We start from the raw sequence: 21,797 nt of genomic DNA, 5'->3' as shown, positions 1-21,797 counted from the left end.
CTTCCATGTTTTTGTGTGAGAATACAGATTTCTATTGTTACTGAGTTCAATGTTCATTACATGATGGTCTGAGAAGATGCAAGGAATATTTTCTATTCTTTTGAATTTTCTGTGGCTAGACTTTGTGACCTAAAATGTGACCAATTTTGAGAATGTTCTATGGGCTGATGAGAAGAATGTTTATTCAATTTTGGGGGGATGAAATGTTCTATAGATGTCTGTTAAATTCAATTGTTGAATAGTAAATTTTATGGCTAAAATTTCTTTACTTAGTTTCTTATTCGAGGATCTATCCAACACTGCCAAAGGAGTGTTAAAATCTCTGACTTTTATGGTGCTGGAGGAAATCAAGTTGCACATGTCTGTTAGGGTCTGTCTTATAAATTGAGGTGCGTTCTGGTTGGATGCATACATTTTAATAATTGAAATCTCATCATGTTGTGTGTTACCTTTAACAAATATGAAGTGACCATCCTTATCTTTCCTTACTTTTGTTGGTTTAAATCCAATTGGATCTGTGAATAAAATTGCAACACCTGCTTTTGTCTGATTTCCATTTGCCTGAAATATAGATGACCATCTCTTCACACTGAGTCTATATTTACATTTAAGGTAAGACGAGACTCTTGTATGTGGCAAATATATGTTCTGAGTTTTTGTATCCAGTCTGCCAACCTGTTCCTCTCTAGAGGACAATTCAAACCATTCACATTAATTGAGAATATTGATAAGACTGGTGGAATTTTGGATATCGAGATTTTTGAAAATCCAGTGGACATTTTTAATCTTTTCACCACAGTGGATGTTGAAGTTTGATCCAAAGTTTCTGAATGAGTTTCCTTTGATGGTAGAGGATTCTGCAGGTCATTATGGAGGATAGGTCTGAGAATATCCTGGAGAGCTGTTTTAGTTATGGCAAATTTCTTCAACATATGAATGTCATTAAAGTATTTAATTTCTCCAGTTTAGCTGGGTACAAAATCCTGGGTTAAAATTTTTTTTTTTCAGGAGATTAAAAGTCAATGACTTCCCTCATCTAGCTTGAAAGTTTTCAGCAGAGAGATCTCCAGTCATTCTAATATTCTTCCCCTTATAGGCTATGGTTTTCTTCTGTCTGTCTGCTTTCAGAGTTGTTGACTTGAGTTTGGGTTCTGAAAATGTCTGCTATCTAAATTTCAGAATTTGTTGGCATGTCTTGGAAGTTCTCCTTGATTATCTCATATAGTGGAGCATCTGGGCCTTTTGAAGCCACCTCAACACCTTTAGGAATTCTTGTAAGGTGAATATTAGTTTTCTTTGAGTTATCATAGAGCTCTCTGAGAGAATGATCCATTTTTGTTCTCCACTTCTCTTCCTCTTTTAGTGTTTGGGAGCTTTCAAAAGCTTTGTTTCCAATGTCAGAAATCCTTTCTTCTGCCTGCTCCCTTCTGTTACTGAGGGATTCTAATGTATTTCTCAGATATTTTGAGGGCTGCAAGTTCTTATCTCAGTGTTAAAAACTGTGGTGATTTTCTCTTTGAATTCATTGAATTCTTGAGACAACTTTTGAAATGCTCCGTGAATTTCTAACTCCAACTTTACTTGCATTCTATTAATGTTATTTGCAAACCAAAATCTGAATTCAATTTTTTACATCTCAGCCATCTGTTTATGAATGGGATCTTCAGTTGTGTCTGCCATGTCATTCCTTTGGGGAGCTGAACTACCCTGATTATTCATGTTTCCAGAGTTTTTCCACTGATTCTGCCCAAGGATTGCTTTACAGCATTTGGCTAGATGAGCAGTTAAGGTGAAGTTGAGTTGGGGGGATCCTGGAGTAGGGATTAACCAGCTCTTTGCTCAAGAGGTGGGACTGCTGTCTGCACCTTTCCCCCTAGAGCATTGCAAAGGACCCGTACAGTGCCATGGTCTGAGACACTGGAGGGGGGGCGGTCCTTGGTGTGGTGTGGCTAAGTGGCTATGTCTTGTTTTCAACTGATATCAGTCTAATCCTAGTGATTCAGTAGGATTGAAGTCTCAGCTATTGTTTGTTCCCTTGGGGTCGCAGCTCACATCAGCAGAGTTGATGTGCATTCTTCAACCTTCCCTGTTGACTTCGCCCAAAACCAACATCTTACTATTCAATAGCTTACTCTGTAAACAATTGTCATTAACTGTCCTTCTGGATGGGAACCTCTGTGGAAAGGTAGCTCCAGTCGGTAATATTGCCCAAGACTCCACCTGTTGCAAGGATTTTTTTTGTCCAGGACTGCGCTTGAACCCACCACCTGTGGCATATGGGGCTGTGCCCTACTCCTTTGAGCCACAGTCACCATCTGTTGCAAGAATTTTAATGATAGTCTGTATCTAGCAGATAACTGCAAAAAAAGTCTTACAATTTTATTTAAATTAGCTTCCAAGTCATTGCCTTTCAGATGTTAGAAGCCAAGGCCTTATCAGAAATCACTAACTGTCATGATGATGATAAATGATAGAGAAGAGGGGAAACACCAAGGGCTGGAAGGAAACCACAGTTTCCCTTTGCACCAGATCCCAAGCTGGAGGATGAGCTCCTTTGATGGCCGTGCCCCACAGGAGTTTCAAGTATGGGCTCACACTGCCATTACTTCACTGTGTCCCACACACAAAAATATATGGCCGTGTCCTCAGTGCTCAGACTGTTCATTTGCAGATATACAGTGTTTTTTCCATTGTCTTTGGAGACGGTGAATTGGCCCTTCACAGACTCCAGGTAGTATGTGCTACCAGCAGTACTAATGCGTGATACCCACTGCAGCCCCTTCCCTGGGGCTTGGTGGACACAGTTCATGTCGTAGCTCCTTAATGCAAATCCAGAGGCTACACAGGTGAGCCTCAGGGACCCGCCAGGCTGGACCACGCCTCCCCCAGACTCCACCAGCTGCACTTCACACTGGACACCTGTAAACAGAGAGACACCTGGTCAGAAACCTCGGCACACACTTTCTGTTCTCTCTCTCACATCCACTCACACACTCCCAGTCTCCAGTTCTCCGTAAATCACCTTGTAATAGAGCAGCAAGGAGAAGCCAGCTCAGCCCAGAATTTATGGTTCGCCATCTATGTTCAGTCCTGAGTAGCGAGTGTCCAGACCTGGCAGTCCCAGGGCTGGGGCTCCTCTCCTAGAGCTGCAGGGTAAGGGCTGGGCTCGTTTTCATGGGCAGAGGGAGGCCCTATTTGCATGTTCTCTTGCTATATAGGAGGTCTGTGTGGGATGCCTGGGGGACGGCAGGGCCCAGAGGAGGTGTGAGTGCTCTAGGTCAAGAATATGACCTGTGTGCTGCGTGATAAAATAAAAATTCTTAGTATGCGGGGGGGCGGAGCAAGATGGCAGCCGAGTAACAGCTTCCTTGCATCTGGGCACCGTGAGTCTGGGGAGATAGGACTCCAGGCATCTCCGACTGGTGGGAACTGCCTAGCATCACTCCTATGAGGATACAGGGAGTCAGCGAGAGACTTCTGGACCCCAAGAGGAGGACTAAAACAGTGGAAAACCGGCAAGTGGTCGCATGTGTTCAATCCGTCTAAACCCGCCCACAACTGTAAGTTCAGTAGCAGCGAGACTGCAAACCAGAAAGGCCTTACCTGTGAACTGTTTTGATGTCCTTGGACTTGGCACTGAGTTGAACTGCCCTGGGGAAGGCCTGAGCAGGAGTGCGGAGAACTTTGGCCATTGTCTAGGGCCCCAGTCTGAGCCGCTGAGCCAGACGGAGCTAATAGTGTTTGGCGGTGGGTCACACGGAACCATTGCCAGTGATCTGCCCCGGCAAGCTCCGCCCTCAGGGTCGCAGAGCTAGAAACAGGTGGGAGCTTGTAACCCAGCAACCAAGTAGCCTAAGGGTGGGGTCTGAGCCGCCTTGCAGCCCTAACCCTCAGGGGCAGAGTGAGACCGGTTTTGGCACACTGGGTAAGTGGATAGCCACTTCAGCAGTGATTCCAGCGAGAAAGCTGGGAAAGCTTCTGCTCAGCAAGTTTGCAAGTTTACAAGTTCAAAGTGCCTTATAAGTGGGCTGAAGAGAGATTTAGGGTGTCTACCTGCTGGGGTTTGAGAAATCAGCAGCCTCCAGTCGTATCAGAACTGTGACTAACATCTCATACCCCAGAAGATCACATGTTGCCCAGACAATATTCAATAACATATACAAACTGCTTGGTTTTTGGTTGTGTATTTTTTTCTTTTTTTTTGTTTGTTTGGTTTTTTTCGTTTGTTTATTTTGACGTTGTTGATGTTCTTTTGTTTTTTAATTTCAATCTTTTCCATACAGATCCCTTTTTCTTTCTCAATTTTTCTAGTTTAATTATAATTTCCCATTGCTGCCTTTTTTAATAACTACAACTTCATTTTTGCTAGTGTTTCTACCCCTATCATTTGGTTTTTCACCCAATTGTATCCCCGTAAATTTTCTGTTTGCTTGTTTTGGTTTGATTTATAGCATTTTGTCTTTCCTCTCTACTTGGTGGAGGTGGGGTACTGTGTCTGATCAGGTTAGCAAAGAGCTGCTGACCTCAAGGGAACCACCCAACTGGGCACCCCCAGAAGGTGGGGTTTTTTAACGTTGTGTCAAAGTACCCTACTGTACACCTATATTGCCCTGTCTCCCTCTTTCTGTACCTCTCTTCTTTTTGTCAATATTCCTTATCCCCACCCCCTCTCCTTTCTCTATCTTTCTTTTTTTTCTTATCACTTGGTCCTCCTTTCTTTCATCCCTTTTTCGCTCCTCAACCTTCTCACCCTTCTGGTCCTGTAACCGTTAGTCCACAGGCACAAGAACTTAAAGAGCAAGAGGAAGTGAAAGGAAAATTAGGGCAAAGAAACAGATAAAAGAAATCACTCAACAGGAAGAATCAGCAGAAAACTCCAGGCAACATGAAGAACCAGTCCAGAACAACCCCGCCAAGGGACCATGAGGTAGCTACTGCAGAGGATTCCACCTATAAAGAAATGTTAGGAATGACAGAAAGGGAATTTAGAATACACATGTTGAAAACAATGAAAGAAATGATGGAAACAATGAAGGAAACTGCTAAGAAAGTGGAAAATAACCAAAAGGAAATCCAAAAACAGAATCAAATCAGAGATGAATGATATGAAGAATATAAAAAGATATAGCAGATGTGAAGGAAATGAAACAGTCAATCAGGGAACTTAAAGATGCAATGGAAAGTATCAGCAACAGGTTAGACCATGCAGAAGAAAGAATTTCAGAGGTAGAAGACAAAGTTCTTGAGATAACTCAGATAGTAAAAGAGGCAGAAAAGAAGAGAGAGAAAGCAGAACGTTCACTGTCAGAATTATGGGACTTTATGAAGCGTTCCAACATACGAGTTATAGGAATTCCAGAAGGGGAAGAAGAATGCCCCAGAGGAATGGAAGCCATACTAGAGAATATTATAAAAGAAAATTTCCCAAACATCACCAAAGATTCTGACACACTGCGTTCAGAGGGCTATCGGACCCCAGGTCGCCTCAACTCTAACGGAGCTTCTCCAAGACACATTGTGATGAACCTGTCCAAAGTCAAGACAAAAGAAAAGATTCTGCAAGCTGCCAGGAGTAAGCGCCAGTTGACCTACATTGGCAAATCCATCACAGTGACCGCAGACGTCTCTAATGAAACTTTCCAAGAAAGAAGACAATGGTCATCTACCTTTAATCTACTTAAACAGAACAATTTCCAGCCCAGAATTCTGTACCCTGCTAAGCTAAGCTTCAAAATTGACGGAGAAATGAAATCATTTACGGATATACAAACATTGAGGAAATTCGCCACAACAAGACCAGCTCTACAGGAAATACTTCAACCTGTTCTGCACACTGACCACCACAATGGATCAGCAGCAAAGTAAGAACTCAGAAATCAAAGGACAGAACCAAACCTCCACAATGATGCAAAAGATAAAACTAAGCAATGGACTCTCACCAAATAAGACGAATAGAATACTACCACACTTATCAATTATCTCCATAAATGTTAATGGCTTGAATTCCCCACTGAAGAGACATAGATTGGCTGACTGGATTAAAAAACACAAGCCATCCATTTGCTGTCTGCAAGAAACAAACCTGGCTTCAAAAGACAAATTAAAGCTCTGAGTCAAGGGTTGGAAGACAATTTTTCAGGCAATTGGAATTCAGAAGAAAAGAGGAGTTGCAATCTTATTTTCAGATACATGTGGATTTAAAGGAACTAAAGTCAAAAAAGACAAAGATGGTCACTTTATATTGGTCAAGGGAAAACTACAACAAGAAGACATTTCCATTCTAAATATTTATGCACCCAATTTAAATGCTTCCAGATTCTTGAAGCAGACCTTACTCAGTCTGAGCAATATGATATCTGATAATACCATCATAACAGGGGACTTTAACACACCTCTTACAGAGCTGGACAGATCCTCTGAACAGAAATTAAACAAAGATGTAAGAGATTTAAATGAGACCCTAGAACAAATATGCTTGATAGACGCATATAGAACACTCCACCCCAAAGACAAAGAATATACATTCTTCTCATCACCCCATGGAACATTCTCCAAAATTGATCATATCCTGGGACACAAAACAAATATCAACAGAATCAAAAGAATTGAAATTTTACCTTGTATCTTTTCAGACCATAAGGCCCTAAAGGTGGAACTCAACTCTTACAAAAATGCTCGACCCCACCCAAAGGCATGGAAATTAAACAATCTTCTGTTGAATAACAGATGGGTGCAGGAAGAAATAAAACAGGAAATCATTAACTTCCTTGAGCATAACAACAATGAAGACACAAGCTACCAAAACCTGTGGGATACTGCAAAAGCAGTTTTGAGAGGAAAATTCATCGCTTTAGATGCCTACATTCGAAAAACAGAAAGAGAGCACATCAACAATCTCACAAGAGATCTTATGGAATTGGAAAAAGATGAACAATCTAAGCCTAAATTCAGTAGAAGAAAAGAAATATCCAAAATCAAATCAGAGATCAATGAAATTGAAAACAAAAGAATCATTCAGAAAATTAATGAAACAAGGAGTTGGTTTTTTGAAAAAATAAATAAAATAGATAAACCATTGGCCAGACTAACTAGAAATAGAAAAGTAAAATCTCTAGTAACCTCAATCAGAAACAATAAAGGGGAAATAACAACTGATCCCACAGAGATACAAGAGATCATCTCTGAATACTACCAGAAACTCTATGCCCAGAAATTTGACAATGTGAAGGAAATGGATCAATATTTGGAATCACACCCTCTCCCTAGACTTAGCCAGGAAGAAATAGAGCTCCTGAACAGACCAATTTCAAGCACAGAGATCAAAGAGACAATGAAAAAGCTTCCAACTAAAAAATGCCCTGGTCCAGATGGCTTCACTCCAGAATTCTATCAAACCTTCAAGGAAGAGCTTATTCCTGTACTGCAGAAATTATTCCAAAAAACTGAGGAAGAAGGAATCTTCCCCAACACATTCTATGAAGCAAACATCACCCTGATACCAAAACCAGGAAAAGACCCAAACAAAAAGGAGAATTTCAGACCAATCTCACTCATGAATATAGATGGAAAAATTCTCAACAAAATCCTAGCCAACAGATTACAGCTTATCATCAAAAAAGTCATTCATCATGATCAAGTAGGCTTCATCCCAGGGATGCAAGGCTGGTTTAACATACGCAAGTCCATAAACGTTATCTACCATATTAACAGAGGCAAAAATAAAGATCACATGATCCTCTCAATAGATGCAGAAAAAGCTTTTGATAAAATCTAGCATCCTTTTCTAATTAGAACACTGAAGAGTATAGGCATAGGTGGCACATTTCTAAAACTGATTGAAGCTATCTATGACAAACCCACAGCCAATATTTTACTGAATGGAGTAAAACTGAAAGCTTTTCCTCTTAGAACTGGAACCAGACAAGGTTGTCCTCTGTCACCTTTACTATTCAACATAGTGCTGGAAGTTCTAGCCAATACAATTAGGCAAGACAAGGAAATAAAGGGAATCCAAATGGGAGCAGAGGAGGTCAAACTCTCCCTCTTTGCTGACGACATGATCTTATACTTAGAGAACCCCAAAGACTCAACCACAAGACTCCTAGATGTCATCAAAAAATACAGTAATGTTTCAGGATATAAAATCAATGTCCACAAGTCAGTAGCCTTTGTATACACCAGTAACAGTCAAGATGAGAAGCTAATTAAGGACACAACTCCCTTCACCATAGTCTCAAAGAAAATGAAATACCTAGGAATATACCTAACGAAGGAGGTGAAGGACCTCTATAAAGAAAACTATGAACTCCTCAGAAAGGAAATAGCAGAGGATATTAACAAATGGAAGAACATACCATGCTCATGGATGGGAAGAATCAACATTGTTAAAATGTCTATACTTCCCAAAGCAATCTACCTATTCAATGCCATTCCTATCAAAGTACCTACATCATACTTTCAAGATTTGGAAAAAATGATTCTGCGTTTTGTATGGAACCGGAAAAAACCCCGTATAGCTAAGGCAGTTCTTAGTAACAAAAATAATGCTGGGGGCATCAGCATACCAGATTTTAGTCTGTACTACAAAGCCATAGTGCTCAAGACAGTATGGTACTGACACAAAAACAGAGACATAGACACTTGGAATCGAATTGAACACCAAGAAATGAAACTAACATCTTACAACCACCTAATCTTCGATAAACCAAACAAGAACTTACCTTGGGGGAAAGACTCCCTTTTCAATAAATGGTGTTGGGAGAACTGGATGTCTACATGTAAAAGACTGAAACTGGACCCACACCTTTCTCCACTCACAAAAATTGATTCAAGATGGATAAAGGACTTAAATTTAAGGCATGAAACAATAAAAATCCTCAAAGAAAGCATAGGAAATACACTGGAAGATATTGGCCTGGGGGAAGTCTTCATGAAGAAGACTGCCATGGCAATTGCAAGAACAACAAAAATAAATGAATGGGACTTCATTAAACTGAAAAGCTTCTGTACAGCTAAGGAGACAATAACCAAAGCAAAGAGACAACCCACACAATGGGAAAGGATATTTGCATATTTTCAATCAGACAAAAGCTTAATAACCAGGATCTATAGAGAACTCAAATTAATCCACATGAAAAAAGCCAACAATCCCTTATATCAATGGGCAAGAGACATGAATAGAACTTTCTCTAAAGACGACAGACGAATGGTTAACAAACACATGAAAAAATGTTCATCATCTCTATATATTAGAGAAATGCAAATCAAAACATCCCTGAGATATCATCTAACCCCAGTGAGAATGGCCCACATCACAAAATCTCAAAACTGCAGATGCTGGCGTGGATGTGGAGAGAAGGGAACACTTTTACACTGCTGGTGGGACTGCAAACTAGTACAACCCTTCTGGAAGGAAGTATGGAGAAACCTCAAAGCACTCAACCTAGACCTCCCATTCGATCCTGCAATCCCATTACTGGGCATCTACCCAGAAGGAAAAAAATCCTTTTATCATAAGGACACTTGTACTAGACTGTTTATTGCAGGTCAATTTACAATCGCCAAAATGTGGAAAGAGCCTAAATGCCCACCAACCCAGGAATGGATTAACAAGCTGTGGTATATGTATACCATGGAATACTATTCAGCCATTAAAAAAAATGGAGACTTTACATCCTTCATATTAACCTGGATGGAAGTGGAAGACATTATTCTTAGTAAAGCATCACAAGAATGGAGAAGCATGAATCCTATGTACTCAATCTTGATATGAGGACAATTAATGACAATTAAGGTTATGGGGGGGGGAAGCAGAAAGAGGGATGGAGGGAGGGTGTGGGGCCTTAGTGTGTGTCACACTTTTGGGGGGCAAGACATGATTGCAAGAGGGACTTTACCTAACAATTGTAATCAGTGTAACTGGCTTATTGTACCCTCAATGAATCCCCAACAATAAAATAAAAAAATAAGAAAATAAAATATATTCATTAAAAAAAAAAAAGTATTTTTTACATGGGTCATATTATCTCAGTTGCCTCATATCCCAAGGCCCCTTATTAAATAAAGACATCTACATATGGTTCCCTTAAAAAAAAAAATTCTTATCATGCGATTACAATGTGATAAACCTTAGCATACTTGGTTCTTATTTCATGTTTACATATGTGCAAGGATCATGTGTTGTAGGTTTTCTTGATTTTTCCATGTTACAAATGTAAGGCTCACCATGGAACACAGAGGGGCTCAGAGATGTGTCCAGTATTTCACGTGTGGTCAGAGTGACTTTTTGGCATCTGAGAATGAACTCCTCAGCACTAGAATCCCATGACCCTCAAATCCACTCCCGGATAGAGTTGGGCCTGCCTAATGAGGTTTGAATAAGTCTGTAATGGGAACATTTGTAATTTTGCTGCTTTGAGATTTTACCTCCCAAATGGAGAGGATTAGGTTTGATGGAGTTGAATTTTCAGGGATCTGGGTCATTTTTATCTCTGTCACTTCTTCCCTCTCAGCATTTTATTATTTCTGTAATTACTTGAATGAGGTATAATTCATATGGACTAATTTCATATATTTAATGTGCATAAGTTATAAATATTGGCATATCAATAATCATTATAAAGATAGTGAACAAATCAATTCCTTTAACCTTATCTTCTGTTCTTCTATTTTTCTTTCTTTCCATTTTCCTTATTCTGTTAGTTCCCTAGGCAAATATTCATCATTATTATGCTACTTTCAATGAGTTATTATTTTGTAGAATTCATATAAATGGAATACTACAGTTTTTATGCTTATTACTTTTGCTTATTCACTGAGCATATATACTTGCTATCCATAGGATGACTGTATGAAACAGTCATGAATTCTAATGAGGGTAGTATTCCACTGCAGAAATTTCATGTAATTATTGTCTATTAAGCTCTTGATCAACATGTAACTCTTTCTTCCATTCTCGAGACACTTTACTAAGAATATGTTCCAGCTCCTTAAATATGAAAGAGTTAAAGTCTCCATCTTTTTTTAAGGCCGCATAAAATTCCATGGTGTACATATACCACAATTTATTAATCCTTTCGGGGATCGATGGGCACTTGGGCTTTTTCCATGACTTAGCAATTATGAATAGGGCTGCAATAAATATTCTAATACAAATATCTTTGTTATGATGTGATTTTTGGTCTTCTGGGTATATGCCCAGTAGAGGGATTACAGGATTGAATGGCAGATCTATTTTTAGATCTCTAAGTGTTCTCCTTATCCCTTTCCAAAAGGAATGCATTAATTTGCATTCCCACCTGCAGTGCATCTTACAAGGGAATATGTGAATCCTGGTAAAAGTGGAATGTAAAGGTCTTAGCAAAATAACTAAGAAAATGCCATGAAAGCTATGTTAACTAGTGTGATGAAAATGTGTCAAACGGTCTTTGAACCAAGTGTATGGTGCCCCATGGTCATACTAATGTACACAGCTATGATTTAATAAAATAAATAAATAAAAAACAAAACAAACAAACAAAAAAACCATGTTAACTCTTACATTTTCGACATCTAACTAGTAAGTCTCTCACACATCCTGAAGTTGTACACAGGTGAGAAGCAGTTTCTTGTTGTCATCCGTAGAACAACACTGACAACAACACAAAAACTGCAGAGCTGCAATGTGGGAAACATTCCTTAATACTTCAGATAATTGAAGTTACAGAACTCACAACAATCCTGTCATGAGGGGAGAGACATGTTCTTGCAGGAGTAAACAAGGCCTTGGGATTATCTGATCTGGGGCAGAGGCTGCTACACACAGTGTAGGGTGTGAGAAGTTGAAACAATGGATTTGTATTTAACCGTGGGGAGCTAACTGTGGTGAAGGCTTGATGGTGGGAAATTCTCCGGGGTCACAAGCTCAAGGAGGTGTCTATCCTCTTATCTCTTTTCTTTGGAAAAAGGACAGTCACAAAAATCTCCCTTTCCACAAAATTCACAGTGGGAGAGAGAGACAGAGAGGACATACTTCTGAAATTTACTTTGACTCACCTATTTTATTACTGTTATAAAATTAAAAACTTGATTTTCAATGAAATCTACAAATCTGGCATCCTGGGGGCACAGTGGTCCTCATAGGAGCTGAGAGGGGCACAGAGGTCCCCACCAAAGTTTTCTTCAGAACCACTCCCCAACTCCTTCCCAGTGGAATAAAGGCCTTGATCTGCAGAGAAGGGCATCACATCTGGAAGCTGAGGACCCTGATGGAAAAACACTGGGGCTGTGAGAGACAACAATAAATACTAACAGGAGACACTTCCCAGGACGAGAGGCAAGAAAACTGGGACAATCAACAAACCTGGGGCAGAGACAGCAGCACCAGGAAGGCAGCACCCAGACCCTGGGTCCCAAAGCCTGCCTAGAATTACAGCTCAGGAGAAGGTCAGAGACTCTGATGATAGTCTGAGACCTTCCATACGCTGACAGTTGTCAGGGGAGTTTCATAGTGGATTGTATGTGGATAGTTGGAACAGACAGAGGCTCTGCAGGAGAGCACAGGGGAGAACATGAAGCCAAGCAGGGAGCACAGACAAGGTGTCACTGGGAAACCTGAAGTCTCTGATGGACGCAGAAGAAGCAGATTCAACCCTGGTCACCACTGAAAATACAGACTGCACAGGGACCTCTGAGGAGGGTCAGAAGAAGCTGTAGACTAAGTGCCTAGCAAAGGTAGGACATGAGAATCTACAGGCAGAAAATGCACCCAATGTGGTTATGAACATAAATATGAGATACAACAGAGAGAAAGCCCAGAGCCGTAGTAGACAAACGATCTGAATATGACTGTGAATGACAGAGCACTTAGAGCTATCTAATAAAAGAGCATATTCAGTAAACTCTACATGACAACGTGGGAAGATTGCAGGATCTGACAGTGACTCTGCTGACAGATGGAAACATTAATATCTGATGGAGTTTCCTAACAGTCAGAAGCACTGTGCTCTGCATAGAAGGAGCCTTGTGAACACTCAGCAGTGGGGTTGGCTCAGCCTGCAAGTGAGGTCAGGGCTTTAAAAAAAATGTCATTGGAAGTCAGGCAAACCAAGTTGCAAAGACAAAAAGGAGTGAAGAAAACAGGAATGATTATAAAACATTGTAACATAGATGTGTTTCCAAGTCAACTGAAAAGTACAACTGCTGGTGTTTAGGAACATTCAAAACATTGAAATTTGCAAAGATACTTTTTTTTATTAAATAATAGTTGTGTGCATTAATGCAATTGATACAATATGATGCTTTTATATACAAATTCAAATATTTTCTTCAAACTGGTTATCATAGCCTTTACGACAAACACACATATTTTGGTATGAAAGTTAAACCCAATTTTGTCCCATCTGTTGTTTCTCAGACAAATTCTGTCTATTTTGAGGGAGACTGAGGCAACTCTATGACCGCACTTTACTCTCCTCACATATTCAACCATAGTTAAATAAAACAGAGGTCAGGGGAAGGGGGTTTGGATCATCACCTACATCTGTGAGGAAGGTTAAAATTCAGAATACAATTCAACTGTCCTGATTCTGTGCCCCACAGTCACACCTGAGTCACTGTCAGCAGAGGGGACAGTCTGAGCTCCCTGCACACGGGGCAGCACCTGATATATGGAGTGATGTTTGGGGTTTCTGCAGGCTCTGAGGTGGGCAGGGCAAGCTCCCAACTCAAACTCAGCAGTCAGGGAGGTCTCTGCTCTTGCTCTAGGTCAGGGTAACATTGTATCTGGAGGTGACTAAAGTTACTCTACCCAGGACTTCTGCACGTGGACAGAAACAAATGGATATGACAACCAATTCATCTCACAGTACATTTAACAATCCCTCATGTCAGTGGAAACACTGACTAGGAGAAATTAAGGAAAAATGCACCTCGGGTGAATGTGGAAATTTACATTTACTCTGCCAATACCCTTTAAAGTGATCATGGACCTTCTTTCATTTCTAACATACTCAACAAACATGCAAAGCTCACGGATTAGCTGAGAACTACATTCCTCTTGAAATTGCACTGTTGAGTCAAATTGAAGAAATGAATCACACTTTACAAAGAAACATTGCAAAAGTATGTCAGGAAACTTATTTGACTGGGGATGAGATGCTGCCAGTCATCCTGCTGTGGGTTAGAATGGTTCCCACAGGCAGGCTAAGTTTGAGCCCCTTTAGAATATTACATTGGAGGCCATATCTGGTTCCTGCCTTGGTACAACAACCACATGATGCATGAGGAGATTTACCATTGCCAAATGTGTTATGACTCCAGGCACTGTACTGACCTCTGTTCACAAGGCTGCTTCCAGCAGGACCACTCTTCCCCAGACAGGGCTGTACCTCCACTTTGGACAAGAGGTTGGGCTTCCTGCAGATATGGACAGAAAAAGGTCCCAAAGATCAATTGTGCCTGGGAAATGAGACCATTTAAGGTGCTGCTTTCATCTTCACTCCTCAGTTAAACTCTCAGAAAAAATTTGAGGGCTCAGAACACTCAGTCTAAGGGGCACGTCCAGCAGACTCCTGCCATCTCTGGAAGCAGGAAGACTGGGGGCTTATGAGGCTTGGAGGACCTGCTCTGTCATGAAGAGGAGAAGTGAACTGGAAATGACCACCATTTGCTTGACTTGTCCTTTCGGATTTTCACTTGACTGGAAAAACAGTCCTTTACTTAGGATACCTCAGTGTATTTACACTCCCTAACCTATCCCATGGCTGGGTTGAGAGCCTCGGCCTCAGCCAGGTCAGGGCCACTCTGATCCTGTGTTTTCTGCTGTGTTCAGTTGTACCCGTGTCTCCTCTTACACATTAGACTTTGAGTAGCCAGTTTATCAGAGCACCTGTGCGTCCACTGACAACTCTCCACTTTGATTCTCTGTGGGTCTCTCTTACTCAGGCCCTGGTGGAAAGTAATGATAAGGACCCACCAGTCTACAGGGGTCCTTTCTACTGGCCAAATTGTCTCCCTAATTTGGCCACCTATTCTGGAGACTCAAACTTCAGTCTTTTCAGAGGCTTCCTCTTTATTTTAATTCATTAATAAATTATTTAACTCCTCAAATGGGAACACTTGGGCGCCTATTTGTCAATTTATGCCTGGTGAGAATGTTACATCACGGAAAGAATTTCTGAAGAAGACCCCAATGGAAATCACGGCCAGAAAATAGAAATAAAAGGGACTTCATTAAATCAAAAAGCTTCTACATAGCTAAGGAAATAATCAACAGAGTAAACAGTTAATTGGCAGAATGGAAGAAAATATTCAGAATCTATATTCTAACAACAATTTGGGAAAACAACCTGAATCTATAAACAACTGAAGGAAATTAGCAAGAAAAAACACACTGAATAGTGTGGGAAAGATGTAAATGGAAGTTTTCCAAAAGAAGATACACAAATGGCCAATAAAATTTTGAAAAAACACTGAACATTACTGATAATTACAGAAATGCAAAGTAAAACTGCAATGAGTTGTCACCTTCCCCCAGTTAGAACTACTCTAATTATAAGATGAAAACAGTATAGGTGGTGTGGATGCAGAGAGAAAGAAATGCTTACACATGGTGGGAGGGACTGCACATTAGGACAACCTCAGTGGAATGCAGTGCGGATGCTCCTCAAGGAAGTAAAAGCAGACCTATCATGAATCCAGCAATGTTACTACTGGGCTGTACTCAAGGGAAAAGAAATCATTTTATCATGAATATTTAGTCTTGCATCTTACAGTCCAATTCACATTTGCAAAGATGTGGAATTCATACAAGTGTCCATCAGCCCATGAGGGGATTAACAAAACATGGTATTTGTGTACTAAGGAATACTCTCAGCTATGAAGAGGGATGAACTGATGCCTTTTACATTGGGTGGAACCACAGATGCTTATCCTTTGTGAAGTATCTAAGGAATGAAAAGCAGACACCACATGCACTCGCTATTAAACTGGAACTTACCAGTGAGCACAGAAGTGCACGGAGCCAAGTAAGGCTCAGTGGAAATCGAGTGGAGGGAGGGGGAGGAGGGAAGGGGTGAAACCCACCAACAGGTACGATGAACACTATTCTTGGGATCAGCACCCTTATAACCCTGACTCAACCATAAAAAAATTGGTGTATGAGACCAAGAAAAGTTATACCCCTATAAGACTTTGAAATAAAATAAAATAAGTCTTAATAAAAAATGTTTTCTCTGGGCCATGTCTGTGGCTTAGTTACCAGGGCACCAGCCCAATGTGCTGAGGGTGGTAGGTTGAAACCCGGCCCCAGCCAAACTGCAACAAAAAAATAGCCAGGCATTGTGGCAGGCACCTGTAGTCTCAGCTACTCGGGAGGCTGAGGCAAGAGAATCGCCTAAGCTGAAGAGTTGGAGGTGTCACTCTACCAAGGGTGACAAAGTGAGACTCTGTCTCTAAAAACAAACAAACAAAAAAATGTTTTCTCAAAGACTAGATGAAGTGAAAGAGAGCCAGCTTCCAGAGGGACATGGTCAACCCCCTCACCCAGACTCCTGGTTCAATAACCTGAACTTTATGTTACCCAGAACGCTTCTGCAAACTTTCAGATAGGAGCAGACACTGTTTGTATAACCTTGGGAAAATGTTTGTCTGTGTGGACAATGGAAGTTCCCTTCAGGCAGATGATTGTTTAAAGGGAAAGACAGTGGGGAAAGTTGCTTGTTGGGGACACTCACTACCCACTTTTCTGTACATACAATACCAGAAGGTTCCTGTTTGACCATCTCCCTTAAACTGTTCATCAGGGTAGCCTGAGGCCTCCAAGGGGCTATCCCAGTTGCATGTTGCTTTGGTTATGGTCTTCTTAAGTGGGGGTTATGGCTACCCATTAACACAGAGTAAGAAATGTATCTGAAAGTATAAACATGTCACTGATAAACTGTTTCTGTCCTTGCTGTCTAAAAAGTTCTCAGACTCCTTTGTTACAGTAACACTTGACATCACATTACCCTGGACTGTGACTGCAGGGCAGCGAGTCTGTGTGGTCACAGACCCCCTCCTACACTCCTGTTCAGCCCTCCTCCAGCTTAGAGGCCGTATTGATACAGGCACAGAATAGGGCGCTTGGCCTCAGCAATTGTCAGAGCACTAGGGCAGGTTTAATCTGGGATCCTTCAGAGACTGGCTCCTAGATTTATATCCTTGGATTCCTATTACATGTAAAATTCCTTCACTCATGGGAGACATTCTTCAGTTAGGCCTTCCTGTTCCTTCTCTGGTCATGGTGACCTTCACACCAGCAAAACTCATGTGTTATGACCCATAGTTATGCAAGGCTGCCTGAAACTATCAGAACAAGAGAAGAGATACCTGTGACCATTGCTCTTAATGGGACATGAAAGGGTATAATACTATCCAGGTCAAAGGCTTTTCTTCCATCGTCTTCCCAAGTGACCCCTCAGAGCAGGGAGTGTCCAGTTGAGAGATGATGCCTCTCAGTCCCCAGACCCACAAGTTGGTGGAAAAAAATTTGGCGATGGAGCAGTGGTAACAGTACAGGGAGGCTTATCCTGACTGAATCCATTTTCCTCTGAACCCTGTGGTTATATCCTTCAGGTTAAAATTTTTGCTGCGATCTGCACATAGACTAGCTAATGATAGAAAGAACTAGATTATAATTCAACTTTGAAAAATAAATTATAATAGCCCAGTCCCCAAACTGTTTCCTAATGAAATAAGGAAGTGCACACACAAGTGATAGTCTCATGGTGAAGACTTGTAGGAACACTTTCTCCTAGATTACATCGCCAACAGTCAGGTGATGAAAATCAAACAAATTTCACAACCTTCTCACAGCCTGCTGGCATCTAGATATCTGTGACTGTCAGTCATTCCTCTTCTCTCCCATTTCCTTTAATGCCAGAAAGATGCTGTAGTTCACACCATCTTCAGAAGTTTCTTTAGGACACTTCTTCCCATCTTCTGGGTTGGATGGTTTTCTGAATAAATCACTCTCCTTGCTCCACATGTGGTCTTTGAACATATTGGTTGTCATGTGGTGAGTGGTATGGTCTTTAATTCAGTTACTAGGGAAGCAGGAGGTTTGAGAACCTTCTATGAGCCTTTCTGAGGTTGTGCAGTGGCCACAGCCTGAACCCCACCTGAGCTGCAGGTAAAGGGCCTGATCCCATGGATTTAGAACATAGAAAGCACCCTCCCACCCATTTTCAGGAAAAACGTGGAGAAAAGGGAATTGAGATAGGGAATGCTAAATACAAATGCAAAAATGGATTAGCAGAAAAGAGGACAATGGGGTCAGTTCTGAGTCAGACGTGCAGTTACACACTAGGAGAAGGACAGACTCTAAACGTCAGCCTTTCCAGGGCACTGACCCTGTCCCATCTCCCACTGCTCCTGATCAGGAAATCCCACTGAGCGCTGTGCCCAGAATGTGACGGAAGTCACATGAGATTCCCCTAAACTTCCTCAGAACCCTGTTTCTGGTGACAACTCTAGGGTCATTTTGGCCCTTAAAGTGATTTCCTGACTTTTGTGCAGGTGGGAGAGAGTCCTTACGATACCAAACCAACCAAACAACAACAATGTATTGTATTTAGGGATTGTTGAGACAGGATTATAACTGTAGAGACATTCTCCAGAGGAAACTGTTATCTGGGGAGGAAGCCCCAGACCCTGGCAGGAAACCAGCTCTTAGTCTCCACCTGCACCTGCCCTGGGCTGAGTATGTGCTTTGTGGGTCCGGGGCGCCCCCTGGTGGCCTCCTGTGCCCTCAGGAGGTTCTTGTCTGGGCTCACACTGCTGTCCCCTCGCTGTGTCCCTGGCACAGTAATACACGGCTGTGTCCTCGGGTTTCAGGCTGTTCATTTGCAGATGGGTAACACTTTTGGAATCATCTCTTGAGATGGTGAATCTGCCTTTCACGGATGTGGCATATTCAGCGGTTCCACCATTAGCTTTGTTTCTAACAACACCAACCCACTCCAGCCCCTTCCCTGGGGCCTGGCGGACCCAGTGCATGTAGTAATCACTGAAGGTGAATCCAGAGGCGGTACAGGAGAGTCTCTGGGATACCCCAGGCTGGACCAAGCCTCCCCCAGACTCCACCAGCTTCACCTCACACTGGACACCTGAAAACACAGAGACACCTGGTCAGAAACCTCCACACATACCCTCTGTTCTCTCTCTCTCACACCCATTTACACACTCCAAGTCTCCAGTTCTCCATGAATCACCTTGTAACAGAGCAACCAGGAGAAGCCAGCTCAGCCCAGACTCCATGGTGCGTCGTCTGTGTTCAGTTCTGAGCAGCGAGTGGGCAGACCTGGGAGTCCCGGGGCTGGGGCTCCTCTCCCAGAGCTACAGGGTCAGGGCTGGGCTGGTTTTCATGAGAAGAGGGAGCCCCTATTTGCATGTGCTTCTGCTATATAGGAGGTCTTGGGTGGGAGGCTGAGGGAGGGCAGAGCCCATAGAAGGTGTGGGTGTGCTGGGGCAAATATTTAACCATTGTAGGATTTGGAACGTTGTGATTGATTGAGGTTGAGCTGTGATAGAAGTGTAGCATATCTGACATGTTTATTTTGAACATTTTTACCTTTTTTAGTCATAAAATCATAGCTATGTATAATAATGCTTTTATGGGGTAGAATGTGCTGGTTTTACATACAATTTGAAATTCTTACAATAAACTGGTTCACATAGCCTCCACTGCACTTTCTTAATTATTGTTGAAGATGTTTATACTCTACACTTAGGAGATTTGACATTTCCCCTTGTAAAATGCACCATAGGTGTGGTCTGACCAATTACCTTCCCTCCACCCATCCTCCGTCTTCCTCTCCCCTTCCCCTCCTCTTTTCCCTTCATCTTGGGCTGTAATTGGGTTACAGCTTAAACATGGAGGTGTGGGTGATTATATAAAGGTTTCATAGTAGGTCTGAGGACATTGGATACTTTTTATTTTATTCTTGGGATACTTTACTAAGAAGAATATGTTCCAGCTCCATCCATGTAAACGTAAAAGAGGTAAAATCTCCATCCATTTTAAGGTTGCATAATATTCTATGGTGTACATATACCACAATTTATTAATCTATTTGTGGGTTGATGGGCACTTGGGCTTCTTCCATAACTTAGCAAATATGAATTGGGCTACAGTTAATATTGTGGTGCAAATATTTTTGTTATAAAGTGATTTTTGGTCTTCTGGATATATACCTAGTAGAGGGATTACAATATGGAATAGCAGGTCTGTTTTGAGATCCCTAAATGATCTCCAAACTTCTTTCCAAAAGGAACATATTAGTTTGCATTCCCACCAGCAGTGCAGAAGTTTTCCCTTTTCTCCACATCCATGCAAACATCAATGGTTTTGGGGTTTTGTGATGTGGGCTACTCTTTCTAAAAAGCTTCTGCACAGCCAAAAACATAGTACATAAAGCAAGCAGACAGCCCTCAGAATGGGAGAAGATATTTGCAGGTTATGTCTCTGGCAACGATTTGATAATCAGAATCAACAAAGAACTCAAACATATCAGCAAGAAAAGAACAAGTGATCATATCTCATTGTGGACAAGGAACTTGAATAGAAACTTCTCTGAAAAAGACAGGCGCATGGCCTACAGATACATGAAAAAATGCTCATAATTCTTAATCATCAGAGAAATGCAATCAATAGTACCTTGGGATATCATCTAATTTCAGTAAAAATATTTTTACATTTAAAAGCAGTTTTATCTTAGCAATTAGAATGTTTACTGCAGCCCAAAAGCAGTTTTATCTTAGCACCAGAATGTTTGTTGCAGCCCAATACATAATTGCTAAGTCATGGAAGAAGCCCAAGTGCCCATCAGCCCACGAAAGGATTAGTAAATTGTGGTATATGTACACCATGGAATATTATGCAGGTATAATTGGTCAACAAGTATTCCCTCTGTTTAATAAAAGCTTGTTACAGGTAACATTTTTCTTTTACACATGCAGAGGAAACACAGTATGTACAGTCAAATGTTTTCTATGTGCAGATGCACAGTTTCAAAGAGAGGCTCATATTCTCTTTCTGTGTTCAGAGCTCTCACCTGGGCAGAATGAGCCCTATATCTGGGCCTGTGCTTCTCATGCCTGTACCCAAATGCTCACTGAACCAACCACCCCAGGACAGACTGAGTGATCATACACGCAGATCCTCTTACTTTTATGGGAATATGGCTTGATGTCTTTTCACTCCTGTTATTACCTTATGCGTGTGAAGAGAAGCAGAATTAAACAGGTGCATTTTCATGTATCGCAGACATTTCTCATGTTATTATTTGTCTTTCTCTTTGTCCTTCTGGACAAAACTGTGCATTTGTTTATTTTCAATCTCTTTAGTGAGGAATTCAGGCACATTCTAAACATCATGTGAGTATAGGGTAAAGGTTCTGAAGGGAATCGTGTGGCCCTGGGGACTTTCAGTCACAGCTCTCTGGGTCCAGTCTGGGGCTGGGCAGTGCTCTGAGCACCCTGGGAAGGCAGCCTCACTGCCCCTTCGTCCATCCCCGGTGGCCCCTGTCACCTCTCTGTTTTATTCAAGTGCTGTTTCTGGGACAATCTAGTGGAAGGGAGGGTGTCTCCTGGATGTCTCGGTTCTTCTGAGGAAGCAGAGGCTGCAGCTGCCTCCACTCTCAGTCTTGCCGCTCCCTTCAGCCCCACAGTACAACACTCAGACCATCTGCTTCCGTTGAACTTAATGTTTTTTTCTAAAATATATTTTCATGATTATGTATGTTCTCATTCCTGTTTAAATTGCTATATTTTAAATTTCA

General features: G+C 41.5%; 1 gene segment (V, D, J or C); it reads right to left on the bottom strand.

Moving 5' to 3' along the window:
* LOC128587709 (immunoglobulin heavy variable 3-23-like) overlaps positions 1–19,362 on the bottom strand; it is a 37,066-nt gene extending 17,704 nt beyond the window's left edge. The window contains 1 exon segment of the V gene segment in view: positions 19,230–19,362. Within this exon segment, the coding sequence occupies positions 19,230–19,275 (46 nt within the window).
* Between the last annotated feature and the right edge of the window lie 2,435 nt (positions 19,363–21,797).

The sequence above is a fragment of the Nycticebus coucang genome, chromosome 6 (genome assembly GCF_027406575.1).
Source record: "Nycticebus coucang isolate mNycCou1 chromosome 6, mNycCou1.pri, whole genome shotgun sequence".
In the NCBI taxonomy this organism is placed as follows: domain Eukaryota; kingdom Metazoa; phylum Chordata; class Mammalia; order Primates; family Lorisidae; genus Nycticebus; species Nycticebus coucang.
The sequence above is the reverse complement of the archived record's forward strand: the minus strand, read 5'-3'. Positions and strand labels throughout refer to the sequence as shown.